At 38.6% G+C, this 21,191-nt stretch overlaps 1 protein-coding gene across 1 annotated transcript; it reads right to left on the bottom strand.

Moving 5' to 3' along the window:
- Nucleotides 1-17,058: 17,058 nt before the first annotated feature.
- On the bottom strand, nt 17,059-20,275 carry LOC128644329 (ligand of Numb protein X 2-like; the record flags this gene model as incomplete). Its single annotated transcript, XM_053696988.1, has 2 exons — nt 17,059-19,035; nt 20,117-20,275. Coding segments are annotated over 2 exons (295 nt in total), but the record flags the coding sequence as incomplete, so codon positions are not given.
- Between the last annotated feature and the right edge of the window lie 916 nt (nt 20,276-21,191).

The following is a 21,191-nucleotide window of genomic DNA, read 5'->3' as shown; positions in this document are numbered from 1 at the left end:
ACATAATCACTTCAATATGCTCAAAATTAAAAGCAATTTTAAACTATGCAAACTTACTTTGGTGAATTTACCATCACTTTAATTCCTATGGAAGCAGTAAGGGTGTACTTAGTTTTTCACACATGGCTTTTCCATTTTGGCTTTATTTTTGTTAAATAAATCATGACACAGTGTAATATGTCATGTGTTGTTGTTCACCTGAGGTTGTATTTACCTAATTTTAAGACCTGCTAAGGACAAGATGTTTGTTATTATGTCCTTATACGTAAAACCCTAAAATTCAAAGAGGGTGTGCTTTCTTTTACACATGACTGTATATATGTGTGTGTAGCGAAAACCCCCTTGTAAACCTTATTCCCCAAGGTTCACTTTGGGTGGATGCCAGAGGAACGGTGGGACATTTAAAAAAATAAAATAAAAAAAAAATAGTGTAGATGGGGGAATTACAGTACATCAGGCTTTACCCACAGCCACTTGGGTAGTCCTAGCATTACCTGGGTAAACCTAAAATTACCTGGACTTCTGACTTTACCTACAACATGTATGTGTATATATATATATATATATATATATATATATATACATATACACACACACACAGACACATATATATATATATATATATATATATATATATATATACACATACATACAGACACCTATATATATATATATATATATATATATATATATATATATATATATATATATATATATATATACACACATATAATAACAGGAATATTATTCTCTTACAGCGCTGCGTCTTGTGACCTCTAGCTCCTGTCTATAGTGGGCCCCCCAAGCACCCACTAGGTGAATAGGATATGATAGAATAAATAGATAGGAGCGCCACAAATAGGCAGGGTCTTATATGATTTATATTTGTAGGTCTAGTGCTAGACCATGGGTTAGAGTAGCATATATTAAATGTATAAAAAAGTCTCTGTATAAGATTATGTGGCACAGGGATAGGCTTAGATGTTTGATATAAAATGTTTATAAAAGCTTTTATCACATAACTTTTGTGTTAACTACACTAGAGAGGTCACTTATCAGAGCGACCACACCATTACATTGTATATGTGAGACTCATACATAATTTAACATTCAGACAGTCACATTTGTTTTAGACTATTTTAGGACATACTTATACGAAATAGGATTTTGTCCTACATGGATCCATGTACTTAACTGTTTTTAATTATATAATATTCTGTGCAAATTGTATCTAATTGTTTCTAATTATATGATATTTTGTGCAAATTGTAATAAAAAATCTTTTATAAACATTTTATATCAAACATCTAAGCCTATCCCTGTGCCACATAATCTTATACAGAGACTTTTTTTATACATTTAATATATGCTACTCTAACCCATGGTCTAGCACTAGACCTACAAATATAAATCATATAAGACCCTGCCTATTTGTGGCGCTCCTATCTATCTATTCTAACATATAATAACAGGACCTTCCATGAGAGAATCTTAATGTCCAAGGCATGCATAGGCTCAAACGGAGCCCTCTGCAAAACCTTAAGCACCAAATTTAAACTCCAGGGAGGAGCCGGATTCCTGAAGACCGGTCTAATCCTAACCAGAGCCTGAACAAAGGACAGAATGTCAGGAAGCTCCGCAAGCTTCTTATGCAACAGTACCGATAAAGCCGAGATCTGTCCCCTTAGGGAACTGGTGGCAAGACCCTTATCCAGACCATCCTGGAGAAAGACCAAAATCCTGGATACCATGACCTTGTGCCATGGGTATCCTCGTTCCTCACACCAGGACAAGTAGGTCCTCCACACCTTGTGGTAGATGCGTCTAGTGACTGGCTTCCTGGCCTGGACGAGAGTGTCGATCACTCTCTCCGAAAGACCTCTTTTGGCTAAGACTAGGCGTTCAATATCCACTCAGACAGCCTCAGAGAATCAAGATTTTAATTTAGAAAAGGACCTTGAAATAGTAGATCCTTGCGACAAGGTAACTTCCACGGCGGATATGACGACATCGCCACTAGATCCGCAAACCACGTCCTCAGCGGCCATGACGGAGCAATCAGAATAGCCTAAGCTTGCTCCTGCTTGATGCAGGCCACTACTCGAGGTAGAAGAGGCAATGGTGGAAATATGTAGATTAAAATAAAAACAAATAACTTAAATCACAAACAAAAATGATAATGTGAATAAATGTGATATAAAAGGATATTGAGTAGGTGATCCTCAGTTCCTCAAAAGACAAAAAAGTACAAAATAGTGTAATATTGTTTAAACAATAATAGTATAAACTTATGTATATATATATATATATATATATATATATATATATATATATATATATATATACACACACTCACATATACCTGAGCTATCATCAGCTCAGGTGTAAAGGCAGTCCTGAGTACAAAGCTGTCAGGATCAGCTGTATCTGTGCATATGTCTCATTCACAATCTTCCGAATCTCCAAAGAAAGAAAAATAATAATAGTGTGATATTGTAAAATGCTCACTTGAATAAGGTCGATGTTTAAAATATAACTCACACTCTGTGGGAGCTGTTTCTAAGCTCCACTTTAAATGTAGACCTGAATTTTCTGGTTATCAGGTAAAACCTTAGTAAAGGATTCCGGAATCGCTTCCAGTCAAAATTATTTTATTAAAAATATAAAATTTATAAAAGAAATGCAATCTGGATAATATAGTCACTCAGGGTTACAGTGCAAAAAAGTTACAACATACAAGTTACACTTAATTAGTTAGCAGGATGGCAACAGATTGATACAATGTAACCATATAATAGCCAAAGTCCTTGCATAAAAACAGAAGGAATTCTATTTCTTGAAAAAATTGTCAGATATTGGTTCGGAATAGTTCTATGTCAAATAACTATTTGACTTTGTAAGGGTTTTGTAAATATTAACTTTAGAACACTACCACCGTAAATAATCAACTAATACGAACTAATTGAACTGAGAAGGAGCAATAAAAGGAGACCAAGAATCGCTATGAGTCACTCTTGAAAAAGCCACAGGGGCGTGGCGAAACGTACGTCGAGACTACGCATCTGGTAATACGTCATAGTGAAGGGTGTTCTGTTTTTATGCAAGGACTTTGGCTATTATACGGTTACATTATATCAATTTTTTTGCCATCCTGCTAACTAATTAAGTGTAACTTGTATGTTGTAACATTTTTACACTGTAACCCTGAGTGACTATATTATCCAGATTGCATTTCTTTTATAAATTTATATTTTTAATAAAATAATTTTGACTGGAAGCGATTCCGGAATTCTTTACTAAGGTTTTACCTGATAACCAGAAAATTCAGGTGTGCATTTAAAGTGGAGCTTAGAAACAGCTCCCACAGAGTGTGAGTAATATTTCAAACATCGACCTTATTTAAGTGAGCATTTTACAATATCACACTATTGTTATTTCTCTTTCTTTGGAGATTCGTGAGATTGTGAATAAGACATATGCACAGATACAGCTGATCCTGACAGTTTTGTACTCAGGACTGCCTTTACACCTGAGCTGATGATAGCTCAGGTATATGTGAGTAGCCACTTATATATATATATATATATATATAGCTTATACTATTATTGTTTAAATAATATTACACTATTTTGTACTTTTTTGTAGATTAGGTTGAAGTCCCAGGGTACCGCCAAGGCGTCTATCAGTTCCGCCTGGGAACCCCTGGATCACGACCCGTATCTGGGTAGCTTGCAATTGAGTCTGGATGCCATGAGATCTTTTTCCAGCGTCCCCCATCTGCTGCAGATCTCCACAAAAATCTCGGGGTGGAGAGACCATTCCTCTGGATGAAACGTCTGTCTGCTCAGAAGATCCACTTCCCAATTGTTCACACCCGGAATGTGGATCGCTGAGAGCGATTGCCCAATCCAGAATCCAAGATACTTCCCTCATTGCTAGGGAGCTTCTTGTCCCCCCCCTGGTGGTTTATGTAAGCCACTGAGGTGATATTGTCCAATTGAAATCTGATAAATTGCGACGATCCCAGAGGGGGCCAAGCCTTCAGAGCATTGAATATCACTGGAAGTTCCAGAATATTTATAGGTAAACTCGATTCCTCTCGAGTCCATCTGCCTTGTGCCTTTCTGGCACCCCAAACCGCTCCCCATCCAGATAGACTCGCATTGGTGGTTACAATCTCCCAGGATGGCCTCAGGAAGGAAGTCCCCTGAGACAATTGGCCAAGTCGGGTCCACCAAGACAGGGACTCCCTCACTGGTCTGTCCAGAGATATCTGTTGGGACAAATCTAAATGATCGCCGTTCCATTGTCTCAACATGCACAGCTGAAGAGGTCTGAGATGGAACCTGGCGAAGGGGATGACATCTATGTTGGATACCATGAGCCCGATTACTTCCATACACTTGGCCACAGATGCCCTGGAGGATATCTGCAGGGCTAGACAGTTGGACGCAAGCTTGCAACGTCTCTGGTCTGTCAGAAATATCTTCATTGCAGAAGAATCTAGTATCGTACCCAGGAACTCCACCCTGTTGCTGGGGACCAATGAACTCTTTCCTTAGTTTATCTTCCACCCGTGGGACCGAAGTAGGAGGAGGAGAGCTCTCAAATGATCTTTCGCCAGACTGTAGGATGGAGCCTGGACCAGGATATCGTCCAGATACATAGCCACTGCAATCCCTCTGGCTCTCGCTACTGCGAGAATAGCTCCCAGAACCTTTGTAAAGACTCTTTGGGCCGTCGCCAGACCAAACTAAATGGCCACAAACTGGAAGTGCTGGTCCAGGAAGGCGAACCTTAGTAATTTGAAGTAATCCTTGTAGATTGGAACATGAAGGTAAGCATCCTTCAGGTCTATAGTCGTCATGAATTGCCCCTCTTGAACCAGGGGCAAAATTGACATGATCGTCTCCATCTTGAACGATGGGACTGACAAAAACTTATTTAGGGCTTTTAGGTCCAGAATTGGATGAACCGTGCCCTCCTTCTTTGGGACCATGAAAAGGTTTGAATAATACCCCAAGACCCCTTTCTGCCGGAGGAACTGGGATGATTACCTTGAGAGATCCCTCACACACTCCAGGAAGGCGTCTCTCTTTCCTGGTCTTGAAGAGATGTTCGATAGGAGGAACCTGCCTCTGGGCGGATACGATTTGAAACCTATCCTGTACCCCTGGACGACGACCTGTAACTTCTCCCCTCCAGGCCCCTGCAAAAGAGATAGTCTGCCCCATACCTGGTCCAAGGATGGGTCAGGGGGCCGCCCCTTCATGCCGACTTTGACTCGGCTGGCTTCTTGGTCTGCTTGGACTTTTCCAAGAGTTTGCTGGCTTCTAAGATCCCTTGGATTGCTCAGATTTTGCTGAAGGCTGCCGGCACTTAGACTTGTCTGCACGAAAGGGACAAAAAGTAGATCCCTTAGGTTTGGCTTTCTTATCCTGAGGTAAGAAGGCACCCTTGCTACCCGTGACTGTAGATATGATAGTATCCAGGCCTGGGCCAAACAAAACCTTCCCCTTGAAAGGTAGGGAAAGCAAGCGAGACTTAGACATGTCAGCAGACCACGATTTTAGCCACAGAGCCCTGCGAGCTAAAACAGAAAACCCTGATGTCTTAGCATTCAGGCGAATAATCTGCATGTTAGCATCACAAATGAACGAATGCGCTACCCTTAAGGCTTTGATTCGATCCAGAATCTCATCGAGGGGGTCTCCACCTCGACCACTGCTGATAGTGCGTCACACCAGTAGGCAGCCCCACCAGCCACCGCAACGACTGCCACCGCCGGTTGGAAAATGAACCCCATCAGTTGGAAAATCTTCCGCAACATGGACTCCTTTTTATCCATGGGTTCCTTAAAAGAGAGTAGCTATCCTCAAGCAAAATGGTCATTGTTCTCTTAGCGAGCGTGGAGACAGCACCATCGACCTTAGGGATGGTTCCCCACAGTTCAAGCTGCGCCTCCGGAATGGGGAAAAGCTTCTTAAAAGAAGACGAGGGAGAAAAAGGCCAACCCAGTTTCTCCCATTCATTCTTAATAATGTTCGCCATTTTTATAGGAACCGGGAAGGCCTGGGGCATTACCCTGTCCTCGTAAACCCTATCCAGTTTAGGGATCGAAGGTTCCTCTGGGAGCTTCGGTTCTGGATCCTCCAGCGTAGCAAGCACTTCCTTCAGCAGGAAACGCAAATGCTACATCTTAAATTTGAAATCTGGTTCCTCCGCGGACGGAGGCCTAGAAGTAGCCGATTCCGACCCAGAAGCGACATCCTCCGATAAGTCGGAATTGTCCTCCTCAGCAGATAATCTGTCAGAGATACCCAGCAGAGTCGAAGACCCCCTGAGACGGATAGCAGTGCCGTACCTTCCGCTTGCGCTTAGTAGGACGAGGCATCGCATTTATGGCTGCAGAAACCGCTGTCTGCAACTGAGGCCAAAGAGCCCCTCCCACCCACGGGAGGGTTAGTAGTGCCCTGGGGAACTGCTCGTGTAATCAGAGATGCTTGTAGGGAACGCTCAGAGGTGGATGGCTCAGTCGTAATAAATACTTTATTCTTTTTGGAAGTAGTAATATTGTCATAACATGTGGAACAGAGCTGTAACGGCGGTTACACCGGAACCTCCTCACAGTATATACAGTTAGTAGGTTTATATAAAGGAGTATCCTCCAACATATCAGAGTCCTCCACAGCTTGCGCCTTTATTACGGACTTGATTATTGATTAAATGGCACCTTTATATCCCAATGGCCGGGGCACTCTCCACCTCCTATGACCCGAATTACAAGAAATAGCTTTCTTCTCCTCCGAACACAGGTTGAGAAAGAGGATGTTACTGAGGCCACACCCGGTCACATGGAGTGCCATGCAGGACCGCCCCTGCACTGAGCGAGAGACGCGGCAAAAAAGCCCGCCTCAATCTCTCTCTAACTGTTTCACACTGACAGAGCCACATCTCACACAAGTGTAGCAAAAAACACAAACATTATGTATATTAAAATCCCCCCTGTTCCATAGCCCCCTTCTGAGGGTATTACCCTAGATTCTATACAGGTAAAAGGAGTCACACTGTGACCCTGTCTTCTTGCGTTACCACACACACACATATATATATATATATATATATATATATAAAACAATCTTACCAGAATCAACGCTGTGGAACAGGAACACAGACCTTCAAGTGTGACAGGTTAGTAGTGTCGCTCCTGACATTGAGAGAATAAAAGCAAGCAGCGAAACTCGTCAACGCTGATTGCTTAAGGAGCTGTTAATATGAGTCGGGATGGTTTCGCAGAAGAACTCCCCCTGCATCTCCGGACTCTAACTTTCACCCATGCTCTCACTGAGAGGCTGACAGGACTACTTAAAACTCCAGTCCTATTGGGAAGAGTACTACCATCCATAAGAGACTACTCCAAATCTTCCGACACTTCTCTGCCAACCTCCTGTGATGAAAGGCAAAGAATGACTGGGGGATGAGGGAAGTGGGGGAGGTATTTAAGCCTTTGGCTGGGGTGTCTTTGCCTCCTCCTGGTGGCCAAGTTCTTATTTCCCACAAGTGATGAATGAAGCAGTGGACTCTCCTCCCCTTTAGATGGAAAATACAGTTTATACATGTAATTTAAAAGGTAATTTCTATAGTTTTTATTACTTTTATATACATAGTAGAATCAGAAAGATAGTACAGTTATCAGAAAGGTAATATTTTGTGTTTTAAATAAATATAGACTATTTTTTTCATTTTAAATTACAAAAATCAAACTAAAGACACAGGCAGGGAAGATAGTCACTCACAGGTAAAAAAAAAGAAGGTAATTTTTTATCATTTTATTTAAAAAAATGATTTAAAAAGTTTGGATTTCAGAATTTGTTTGGATTTTGGAATTTGTACCTGTATAACTTTTAATGTTACTTTTACTAGAAACATTTTTGCAAATGGAAATATATTACAAAATTCTTCTATTTAAAATTGAATTGAACGCATGCATATTTCAAATTTGATTTTTTTTAAAGATATTATTAGAAACTATATATATATATATATATATATATATATCAGTGACGTGCAGTGAGCTCAGAGGCTAGTGAGGCAGTGGCAATGATAGGCCTGAGAAGTACATATATGAACCTAATAGAGGTAACTTAAATTTACGATTAAATTAGACGGTTACACAATGACAATTAGAATAGTATATAATATCTTGTATTTAAGCCTCTGCAGACAGTCCCCTTATCTCAGGGCTATTTATTTATTTATTATTTATTGACTTGCATTTTAGCCAGTTAGTGCTGTGTCCTGCACAACTCCACGGGAGAGAGCACAATGTTATCTATATGACGCACATAAATTAGCAGCTAATAAAAAAACATGTGATAAGAGGCTGTCTGTAGTGGCTTAAACAGTCAGAAATTTAGAGATTAAACAGTTATAAAGTATATTAATATAACAATGTTAATTGTGCAAAGCTGGGGAATGGGTAATAAAGGCGTTATCTATCTTTTTAAATAATAGCGATTTTGGTGTAAACTGAATTCTGACCCAGGCAGGATGAAATACTTGCAAGCACACAAACAAGCCTTCCAAACAATCTGACCACATATTAAAACCAGAAACTCCCTAATGCAACTAATGCATAAAAAATGCAGGGGATGACTGGCAATTTTGGAACCAGGGGGCAAGTACAATTCCGTGGCCCAAGTACTAAAACCCTGCCCACTATGAAATTCTATATCTAATAGTTAAAATACAAGTGAAGCAAAACACCTAAGAAATTATAGAAATAAGGCTATAAAAACAGAATTTTAATGGAAAAAAAACATATACAGGTAGCCCTCAGTTTACGCTGGGGTTAGGTTCCAGAAGGAATGGTTGTAAATCAAAACCGTTGTAAATTGAAACCCAGTTTATAATGTAAGTCAATGGGAATTGAGGGAGTTAGGTTCCAGGTCCCTCTCAAAATTGGCATAAGTAACACCTAATACTGTACATTATTTTTAAAGCTTTGAAATGAAGACTTTAAATGCTAAACAGCATTATAAACCTAATAAAATAATCACACAGCACAGAATATATAATTAAACTAAGTTAAATGAACAAAAACATTTGCTAAACAGCATTATAAACCTAATAAAATAATCACACAACACAGACTTTACTTGCATTTTTCTGCAAACAGTTCTTTCTATGCATTCCAATCTGGACTGATTTATAGACAGGAAGACCTTGTTCCTTTGCAAGCTGCTCGATAGCTTGGGTCTGGTTAAACTGATTAATTTCAGCATGTTTGGCTTGCATATCTTTGCTGCAACACAAGCGGACAGCTCCACCTACTGGCTATTTTAATCAATGCACTGCTTCTCAATGCTTTTCAATAGCAGTCACATGACGAAAAAAAAGGTTGTTATTCTGAAACGTTGCAAATTGAACCGTTGTAAACCGAGGGCCACCTGTATATTTATTTTTTCTAACATCAATGTATAGCCCTAGCATACTGCTGACATCATCTACATTTCCAGAAAACTGTTGACATCCATGTACAGTCCTAACATACATATTACAGAAAGACAATAAAAATGGAGGTGTTATAAACAGGAAAACCCAAAAGCATGGGAAACTGCAGTAAAAAAAGTGTATTTATTGAAGGAAAACAACTAGAATGACAGAAAATCAGTTTATCTAATCCACATACATAGAAACAAAATCAGCACAGTTTTGGTCTCTTTAGTTTTCAGTGCACATAACTAAGATACTCAGAAGTGTCTGGACCCAGTAGATCTCACCTTATATCTTGGGTGACATAGGAGTGTACTCAGCACTGACTGTTTTACAGGAGGGAAAGTACATTGTTTATTATACAGACCAGAAGAGGTTCCTGCATAAAAAAGGCACTAGCATTTGCTTTTTTGCACAAGGGCTAGTGACAACACAATACTTACTGAGAGGTGTAGTAATAAAGCATCATTTATTATACAGACCAGGAGAGGTTCCTGCATAAAAAAGGCACTAGCATTTCCTTTTTTTGCACAAGGACACCAGCTAGTGACAACACAATACTTACTGAGAGCTGTAGTAATAAAGCATCATTTATTATACAGACCAGAAAAGTTTCCTGCATAAAAACATAATTTATGTAAGAACTTACCTGATAAATTCATTTCTTTCATATTAGCAAGAGTCCATGAGCTAGTGACGTATGGGATATACATTCCTACCAGGAGGGGCAAAGTTTCCCAAACCTCAAAATGCCTATAAATACACCCCTCACCACACCCACAATTCAGTTTAACGAACAGCCAAGAAGTGGGGTGATAAAAAAGTGCGAAAGCATATAAAATAAGGAATTGGAATAATTGTGCTTTATACAAAAATCATAACCACCACAAAAAAGGGCGGGCCTCATGGACTCTTGCTAATATGAAAGAAATGAATTTATCAGGTAAGTTCTTACATAAATTATGTTTTCTTTCATGTAATTAGCAAGAGTCCATGAGCTAGTGACGTATGGGATAATGACTACCCAAGAAGTGGATCTTTCCACACAAGAGTCACTAGAGAGGGAGGGATAAAATAAAGACAGCCAATTCCTGCTGAAAATAATCCACACCCAAAATAAAGTTTAACGAAAAACATAAGCAGAAGATTCAAACTGAAACCGCTGCCTGAAGTACTTTTCTACCAAAAACTGCTTCAGAAGAAGAAAATACATCAAAATGGTAGAATTTAGTAAAAGTATGCAAAGAGGACCAAGTCGCTGCTTTGCAGATCTGGTCAACCGAAGCTTAATTCCTAAACGCCCAGGAAGTAGAAACTGACCTAGTAGAATGAGCTTTAATTCTCTGAGGCGGAGTTTTACCCGACTCAACATAGGCAAGATGAATTAAAGATTTCAACCAAGATGCCAAAGAAATGGCAGAAGCTTTCTGGCCTTTTCTAGAACCGGAAAAGATAACAAATAGACTAGAAGTCTTACGAAAAGATTTCGTAGCTTCAACATAATATTTCAAAGCTCTAACAACATCCAAAGAATGCAACGATTTCTCCTTAGAATTCTTAGGATTAGGACATAATGAAGGAACCACAATTTCTCTACTAATGTTGTTGGAATTCACAACTTTAGGTAAAAATTCAAAAGAAGTTCGCAACACCGCCTTATCCTGATGAAAAATCAGAAAAGGAGACTCACAAGAAAGAGCAGATAATTCAGAAACTCTTCTGGCAGAAGAGATGGCCAAAAGGAACAAAACTTTCCAAGAAAGTAATTTAATGTCCAATGAATGCATAGGTTCAAACGGAGGAGCTTGAAGAGCTCCCAGAACCAAATTCAAACTCCAAGGAGGAGAAATTGACTGAATGACAGGTTTTATACGAACCAAAGCTTGTACAAAACAATGAATATCAGGAAGAATAGCAATCTTTCTGTGAAAAAGAACAGAAAGAGCAGAGATTTGTCCTTTCAAAGAACTTGCGGACAAACCTTTATCTAAACCATCCTGAAGGAACTGTAAAATTCTCGGTATTCTAAAAGAATGCCAGGAAAAATGATGAGAAAGACACCAAGAAATATAAGTCTTCCAGACTCTATAATATATCTCTCGAGATACAGATTTACGAGCCTGTAACATAGTATTAATCACAGAGTCAGAGAAACCTCTTTGACCAAGAATCAAGCGTTCAATCTCCATACCTTTAAATTTAAGGATTTCAGATCCTGATGGAAAAAAGGACCTTGTGACAGAAGGTCTGGTCTTAACGGAAGAGTCCACGGTTGGCAAGAGGCCATCCGGACAAGATCCGCATACCAAAACCTGTGAGGCCATGCCGGAGCTACCAGCAGAACAAACGAGCATTCCTTCAGAATCTTGGAGATTACTCTTGGAAGAAGAACTAGAGGCGGAAAGATATAGGCAGGATGATACTTCCAAGGAAGTGATAATGCATCCACTGCCTCCGCCTGAGGATCCCGGGATCTGGACAGATACCTGGGAAGTTTCTTGTTTAGATGGGACGCCATCAGATCTATTTCTGGAAGTTCCCACATTTGAACAATCTGAAGAAATACCTCTGGGTGAAGAGACCATTCGCCCGGATGCAACGTTTGGCGACTGAGATAATCCGCTTCCCAATTGTCTACACCTGGGATATGAACCGCAGAGATTAGACAGGAGCTGGATTCCGCCCAAACCAAAATTCGAGATACTTCTTTCATAGCCAGAGGACTGTGAGTCCCTCCTTGATGATTGATGTATGCCACAGTTGTGACATTGTCTGTCTGAAAACAAATGAACGATTCTCTCTTCAGAAGAGGCCAAAACTGAAGAGCTCTGAAAATTGCACGGAGTTCCAAAATATTGATCGGTAATCTCACCTCCTGAGATTCCCAAACTCCTTGTGCCGTCAGAGATCCCCACACAGCTCCCCAACCTGTGAGACTTGCATCTGTTGAAATTACAGTCCAGATCGGAAGCACAAAAGAAGCCCCCTGAATTAAACGATGGTGATCTGTCCACCATGTTAGAGAGTGTCGAACAATCGGTTTTAAAGATATTAATTGAGATATCTTCGTGTAATCCTTGCACCATTGCTTCAGCATACAGAGCTGAAGAGGTCGCATTTGAAAACGAGCAAAGGGGATCGCGTCCGATGCAGCAGTCATAAGACCTAGAATTTCCATGCATAAGGCTACCGAAGGGAATGATTGTGACTGAAGGTTTCGACAAGCTGTAATCAACTTTAGACGTCTCTTGTCTGTTAAAGACAGAGTCATGGACACTGAATCCATCTGGAAACCCAGAAAGGTTACCCTTGTCTGAGGAATCAAAGAACTTTTTGGTAAATTGATCCTCCAACCATGATCTTGAAGAAACAACACAAGTCGATTCGTATGAGATTCTGCTAAATGTAAAGACTGAGCAAGTACCAAGATATCGTCCAAATAAGGAAATACCACAATACCCTGTTCTCTGATTACAGACAGCAGGGCACCGAGAACCTTTGTAAAAATTCTTGGAGCTGTAGCTAGGCCAAACGGCAGAGCCACAAATTGGTAATGCTTGTCCAGAAACGAGAATCTCAGAAACTGATAATGATCTGGATGAATCGGAATATGCAGATATGCATCCTGTAAATCTATTGTGGACATATAATTCCCTTGCTGAACAAAAGGTAAGATAGTCCTTACAGTTACCATCTTGAACGTTGGTATCCTTACATAACGATTCAATATTTTTAGATCCAGAACTGGTCTGAAAGAATTCTCCTTCTTTGGTACAATGAAGAGATTTGAATAAAACCCCATCCCCTGTTCCGTAACTGGAACTGGCATAATTACTCCAGTCAACTCTAGATCTGAAACACATTTCAGAAATGCTTGAGCTTTTACTGGATTTACTGGGACACGGGAAAGAAAAAATCTCTTTGCAGGAGGTCTCAACTTGAAACCAATTCTGTACCCTTCTGAAACAATGCTCTGAATCCAAAGATTGTGAACAGAATTGATCCAAATTTCCTTGAAAAAACGTAACCTGCCCCCTACCAGCTGAGCTGGAATGAGGGCCGCACCTTCATGTGGACTTAGAAGCAGGCTTTGCCTTTCTAGCTGGCTTGGATTTATTCCAAACTGGAGATGGTCTCCAAACTGAAACTGCTCCTGAGGATGAAGGATCAGGCTTTTGTTCTTTGTTGAAACGAAAGGAACGAAAACGATTATTAGCCCTGTTTTTACCTTTAGATTTTTTATCCTGTGGTAAAAAAGTTCCTTTCCCACCAGTAACAGTTGAAATAATGGAATCCAACTGAGAACCAAATCATTTGTTACCCTGGAAAGAAATGGAAAGTAAAGTTGATTTAGAAGCCATATCAGCATTCCAAGTTTTAAGCCATAAAGCTCTTCTAGCTAAAATAGCTAGAGACATAAACCTGACATCAACTCTGATAATATCAAAAATGGCATCACAGATAAAATTATTAGCATGTTGAAGAAGAATAATAATATCATGAGAATCACGATGTGTTACTTGTTGCGCTAAAGTTTCCAACCAAAAAGTTGAAGCTGCAGCAACATCAGCCAAAGATATAGCAGGTCTAAGAAGATTACCTGAACACAGATAAGCTTTTCTTAGAAAGGACTCAATTTTCCTATCTAGAGGATCCTTAAACGAAGTACCATCTGACGTAGGAATAGTAGTACGTTTAGCAAGGGTAGAAATAGCCCCATCAACTTTAGGGATCTTGTCCCAAAATTCCAGTCTGTCAGACGGCACAGGATATAATTGCTTAAAACGTTTAGAAGGAGTAAATGAATTACCCAAATTATCCCATTCTTTGGAAATTACTGCAGAAATAGCATCAGGGACAGGAAAAACTTCTGGAATAACTACAGGAGATTTAAAAACCTTATTTAAACGTTTAGATTTAGTATCAAGAGGACTAGAATCCTCTATTTCTAAAGCAATTAGGACTTCTTTAAGTAAAGAACGAATAAATTCCATTTTAAATAAATATGAAGATTTATCAGCATCAACCTCTGAGACAGAATCCTCTGAACCAGAGGAATCATCAGAATCAGAATGATGATGTTCAGTTAAAAATTCATCTGTAGGGAGAGAAGTTTTAAAAGATTTTTTACGTTTACTAGAAGGAGAAATAACAGACATAGCCTTCTTTATGGATTCAGAAACAAAATCTCTTATATTATCAGGAACATTCTGCACCTTAGATGTTGAAGGAACTGCAACAGGCAATGGTACTTTACTAAAGGAAATATTATCTGCTTTAACAAGTTTGTCATGACAATCAATACAAACAACAGCTGGAGAAATAGCTACCAAAAGTTTACAGCAGATACACTTAGCTTTGGTAGATTCAGCACTTGACAGCGATTTTCCTGTAGTATCTTCTGACTCAGATGCAACGTGAGACATCTTGCAATATGTAAGAGAAAAAACAACATATATATAAAGCAAAATTGATCAAATTCCTTAAATGACAGTTTCAGGAATGGGAAAAAATGCCAAAGAACAAGCTTCTAGCAACCAGAAGCAATAAAAAATGAGACTTAAATAATGTGGAGACAAAAGTGACGCCCATATTTTTTCGCGCCAAAATGCTTTTTGGCGCCAAAAATGACGCCACATCCGGAACGCTGACATTTTTGGCGCAAAATAACGTCAAAAAATGACGCAACTTCCGGCGACACGTATGACGCCGGAAACGGAAATAGAATTTTTGCGCCAAAAAAGTCCGCGCCAAGAATGACGCAATAAAGGAAGCATTTTCAGCCCCCGCGAGCCTAACAGCCCACAGGGAAAAAGTCAAATTTTAAGGTAAGAAAAATGTTAAAATGCATTATCCCAAATATGAAACTGACTGTCTGAAAATAAGGAAAGTTGAACATTCTGAGTCAAGGCAAATAAATGTTTGAATACATATATTTAGAACTTTATAAACAAAGTGCCCAACCATAGCTAGGAGTGTCACAGAAAATAAGACTTACTTACCCCAGGACACTCATCTACATATAGTAGATAGCCAAACCAGTACTGAAACGAGAATCAGCAGAGGTAATGGTATATATAAGAGTATATCGTCGATCTGAAAAGGGAGGTAAGAGATGAATCTCTACGACCGATAACAGAGAACCTATGAAATAGACCCCTTAGAAGGAGATCACTGCATTCAAATAGGCAATACTCCTCACATCCCTCTGACATTCACTGCACGCTGAGAGGAAAACCGGGCTCCAACTTGCTGCGGAGCGCATATCAACGTAGAATCTAGCACAAACTTACTTCACCACCTCCATCGGAGGCAAAGTTTGTAAAACTGAATTGTGGGTGTGGTGAGGGGTGTATTTATAGGCATTTTGAGGTTTGGGAAACTTTGCCCCTCCTGGTAGGAATGTATATCCCATACGTCACTAGCTCATGGACTCTTGCTAATTACATGAAAGAAAAAGGCACTAGCATTTCCTTTTTTTGCACAAGGGCACCAGCTAGTGACAACACAATACTTACTGAGAGCTGTAGTAATAAAGCATGCTCTGCAGTCAATGTTAACTACAAGCAAATTACCAGATCACATTAAAAACAAAATATTCACAATAAAAAGTTAAAATAAACTGCCAGCAAAATGTGGGAAGCTATAATCATTACCAGCACTCCTCACAATCACAACAGTCAACATTTCTAATAAGTAGAAAGCTTACAGATCACATTAAAAGCATTAATATTAACACATCATTTAATAGATTGAGGAAAGCTATAAACCTTATCCCTTACTGTGCACTTCTTCCTGCAGTCCTTATTCACCCCTCTTGTTTCTAGTGAAGCCTGTGCTAGTGGGAGGGTCCCAGACTGGATCACAGTAACAGGAAGTCAGTGAACATCAGACAGGGCCAGCCCTGCATCCTGTATAACTAATAATGCCAAATGAGTTTTTACTTCTCTGATTGGCTCTCTCCCTAAGAGGCATCATAAGGGATGCCTCCTATTGGTCATTATTTTTGCTTCAGGTAGTTTTAAGTTACCACCAGTGGGTGGCGCTGCTGCTATTGAAGAAATGTAACCATGTTTTGCTATGGAGAGATGCAGTCCTGTATTATGCCTCTCCATAGCATTACATGGGTGGAAAAAAATGGTGATTTTTTTTTTATTTTTTTTTTACATTTTTTTTCTTAATTAAAATTAATTTAACCAAACTTTGGCCCCATATGGCAGGGGAAGCAGTGCCTCCCCTGCCTCCTATGACTGCACGTCCCTGATATATATATATATATATATATATATATATATATATACACACACACACACACACACTGGTTTTACTTTCACCTGACACACACAATATAGCTATTTTCCAGTTTGCTTTTAATGAACGCAGTATATGGGTTTGTCATCTGTTTAACATCAATAAAATACATTCTGGTAAATCTTTTAGGAAAAATTATATTATAAACACCTATACACCCCCGCAGATCCAGTTAAAGCAGAGAAGTCAAGGCATTAAATGTCATGTTTATCTCATACTTTGAGGACAATAATAACTGCTCATAAGCTGAAATAAGTTGTTGTTTTTTTATAAGCAAACTTTATTTCACACATTTACAAAAATCACTTCTTGATCTCATGACAAAACTTCCTGAGATGGATTTGTGAATCAGGACCATTTACATATAGCAGAAATAGTGCAATATTACAAACAAGCTGTCCAGACAGAAAGGATTACAACTTTGTGACAATCCTGATCATTTGTAAATTACACAGAAAAGTATTTGCAAGTGTCCCAAAGAAATTATTTTTTTCATGTAGCAAACACAATAATAAAATATAACTTATTCAATGTCAGATAACCTTGTGAGAAGACATTTTACACATATCTACATTATTAAAAGTACCCAGTACATTTGGTATAACCGGGTCTTTTAAAATAATTTAGGGAAAACAATGTGATTCATAGAACCTTTCATTAAGCAGTGTGGGGGCAGCAGATAAGGCAACATTCTGAGCAATAATCATTTGAAATAATAAGGCTGTGTGACTCTTAATTTAACCTAAGGCGAGATCATTAGACTACAGGATGTTAGAGGATAAGGCAATAATTGCATTAATACACATAAATCTGCAAGCTTGAGTCATAACAATTCTCATTGTTATCTGCTGTAATTTCAGGGTAGAGGAGCCTATGTAAAACAATTACACTTTCTCACTAAAGTATCAGGCAATTATCTACATTCTATAGTGTGAAATAGATTCAACTAAATTAAAATATATAACCCAGCACTAATAACATTAAAGATTAAAATGTTTTAAAACGGGGAAAAAAGCTAAAACTATCATTCATGCAAATCAGCAGGTTTGTATTTAAATTATACAAACTAGAGACACTAAAGTATATTAAAGGGACATTAAATTCTAAAAAAAAGAATGATAAAAAATAATAATCCATAAAGCATATATAAGACCACTATATAAATATGCTATATGATTATTTTGAAAAGAAAAGAAAGTGCATTGTCTGTGCAGTTTTGGTCCGTTGGTTAGAAACTCACTTGTATAGAAACATGTAAAATAAAAAAATGCCTCTCTTTTATAATAGTGAAGGCCCACAAATCACATTTGAAAAATATATCATGGTGGACAAAAAGTATATGCCACGTGTGATGATTTGTGGACAATTACTATCATTTTAAAGAAAATATATTTTAATGCCCTATTCTAGATACAACAAATAAAATGCTTTAATGACCCTTTAACCTGCAGTACTAGCAGGAAATCAGAAAAAGTTCTTCATTGTTACAATTTGATTGAAAAAAAAACAACCTTTACACCACTGCCAGCAATATACTGTATTCCAGATTGGATGATCAAACAATTCAGATGGGAAAATGGAGTTGGAGATTAATGAAGTATTTCTAGATTTGCAATATTAACCCCTCCTTAAACACATAGTCTTAAATGTACAGCAGAATGGAGTTTAACAGCCCTTAGATTGCTGGTATGTCAAAAAGGCAGAAACCATTTCATAGTCAGATTCATAGACAGACTAGATAAGAGTATAGCACACATTTAACTACCCTTGTCATGAAGCACAGAATCATTAAGTCTACTCTAGTATTGTAATGATCATCTCTTCCTTGTAAAGTTTCTCTCTTGCATTTACATCTCCTGATTCACCAAACATTTTACATTTTTCTAAAAAAAAAAGTATCTTAAATGGGGGGGGGGGGGGGGAATCACAGTCTATTAAAAGTCTCTCTCTACTCCTTAAGGCTAACAGTAATCTTCTATTGAAAACATCAAGGAAAACAGACAGCAGGACACGGAAGGCCTCATATTTCCCAAATGGCTCAGAGATGATAAAATGCAGAATATTAGGCCTCTTTATTGAACACTTAAGCAGCATCACACAGTACTCCCAGGCCACGAAACCACGGTCAGTGTCACTCTGTTCTTCTGTTCTTTTAACATGGGTATCAGCTCTGCATTGCTCATACCCATTGCAGAAACTCCATTGACTGCAACAATTTCATCTCCACATCTGAGGAGAGAAACAGATGAAGAAAATATGAAACATGATTGCAAGTATCAACCCAAAAGGCTAAAAAGCATTATAGTGACACAATGACGAGCTCTAATTTGTTAGATTTAGTTAATTAATTAAAGTACCACAGGAAACCTGAGAGCAGGTCATCTCTATAACGACCCTTTAATATATCATATGTATTTTGCATTACATTTTTTTTTTTGCATTACATTTTTTTTTAAAATCTCAACAGCAAGAACACACTAAGTCCAGAATCCCACGATCCTCTTTTCTTTTGGTGCTCTATTATTTCCAGTGTGTAATAAATTTAGACTAATGGTGTATAACCATTTCTATAAAAGGATACCTAGGTATCCTTTTCAGCAAAGGATACCAAGAGAGCAAAACAAATTAGCTAACAGAAGTAAATTAGAAAGTTGTTATAACTCACATGCTCTGTATGAATCGTGAAAGAAAAAAAATTTGGGTTCCATGTCCCTTTAATGTCCATTTAAATTTTGAGAATTCTACTTTCTTTATCCTTTTTTTAGTATACTAGTGCTCCTTAACTACATTTTATTTTATTTGTTTAAAAGGACATGAAACACATTTTTTCTTTCATCATTAGAGTATACAGTTGTAAACATCTTTCCAATTTGCTTCTATTCTTTTGGTATCCTTTGTTGAAGGAGAAGCAATGAACTACTGGGAGCTAGCTGAACACATTGGGTAAGCCGATGATGACAAGAGGCATATATTTACATCTAACAATCAGCAGCTAACTCACAGTTGTTCATTGCTGCCCCTGAGCCTACCTAAGTATGATTTTAACAAAGGATACCAAAGGAACAAAGCACATTACATAACAGAAGTAAATTAGAAAGTTGTTTAAAATTAATTTAAAATTGCATGCTCTATCTGAATCATGACATTTTCATTTGACTTTTCCGTCCCTTTAAGGCTTCACTTTCACAGAACAAAATAATGAACTAAAAAACATACTTTATTTTTTTACCATCCCCCCTTTAGCCATGTTTATGTTAGTAATACAGAGACAAACAAAACCCCTTCCCGTATGCCAAAGTGTTCCACTTACTTTAATCTTCCATCGAAGAATGCTGGGGTGGCTGGCACTATAGTTTTAATGAAGAATGGCTGGTGACCTTTAGCTTCTTCATAGCCACCAACAATACTAAAGCCCCAGCTCTCAAGGTTACTCTTCCGCAAGGAGATATCCCGACACCAGTGAAGACAGCTGTAGGGAGGAAGAGTATGGATAATATGATGCATGGGCACAAACAGGCACTTCTTAATAAGTCAATATGTTACAGTGTGTCAATATGCTGAAATGCAGAATATCTGTATGAAAGCTTTCCAGTGGCTTTTCTAATAAAGTAAGGGCTACTTTTATAACTCTAGAATGTATATCACAGAATTGAAAAAAACAAAATTTATGCTTACCTGATAAATTTATTTCTCTTGTGGTGTATCCAGTCCCGGATTCATCCATTACTTGTGGGATATTCTCCTTCGTAACAGGAAGCTGCAAGAGGACACCCACAGCAGAGCTGTCTATATAGCTCCTCCCCTAACTGCCACTCCCAGTCATTCGACCGAAGACAAGCAAGAGAAAGGAGAAACTATAGGGTGCAGTGGTGACTGTAGTTTAAAAATAAAAAACACCTGCCTTAAAATGACAGGGCGGGCCGTGGACTGGATACACCACAAGAGAAATAAATTTATCAGGTAAGCATAAATTTTGTTTTCTCTTGTAAGGTGTATCCAGCCCATGGATTCATCCATTACTTGTGGGATACCAATACCAAAGCTATAGGACACGGATGAAGGGAGGGACAAGGCAGGCGCTTAAACGGAAGGCACCACTGCCTGTAAGACCTTTCTCCCAAAAATAGCCTCCGAAGAAGCAAAAGTATCAAATATGTAGAATTTAGAAAAAGTATGAAGCGAAGACCAAGTCACCGCCTAACAAATCTGTTCAACAGAAGCCTCATTCCTAAAAGCCCATGTGGAAGCTACCGCTCTAGTGGAATGAGCTGTAATTCTTTCAGGAGGCTGTTGGCCAGCAGTCTCATAAGCTAAGCGGATTATACTTCTTAGCCAAAAAGAAAGAGAAGTTGCCGAAGCCTTTTGGCCTCTCCTCTGTCCAGAGT

The sequence above is a fragment of the Bombina bombina genome, unplaced genomic scaffold (assembly GCF_027579735.1).
Source record: "Bombina bombina isolate aBomBom1 unplaced genomic scaffold, aBomBom1.pri scaffold_1334, whole genome shotgun sequence".
Taxonomy (NCBI): Eukaryota; Metazoa; Chordata; class Amphibia; order Anura; family Bombinatoridae; genus Bombina; species Bombina bombina.
The sequence above is the reverse complement of the archived record's forward strand: the minus strand, read 5'-3'. Positions and strand labels throughout refer to the sequence as shown.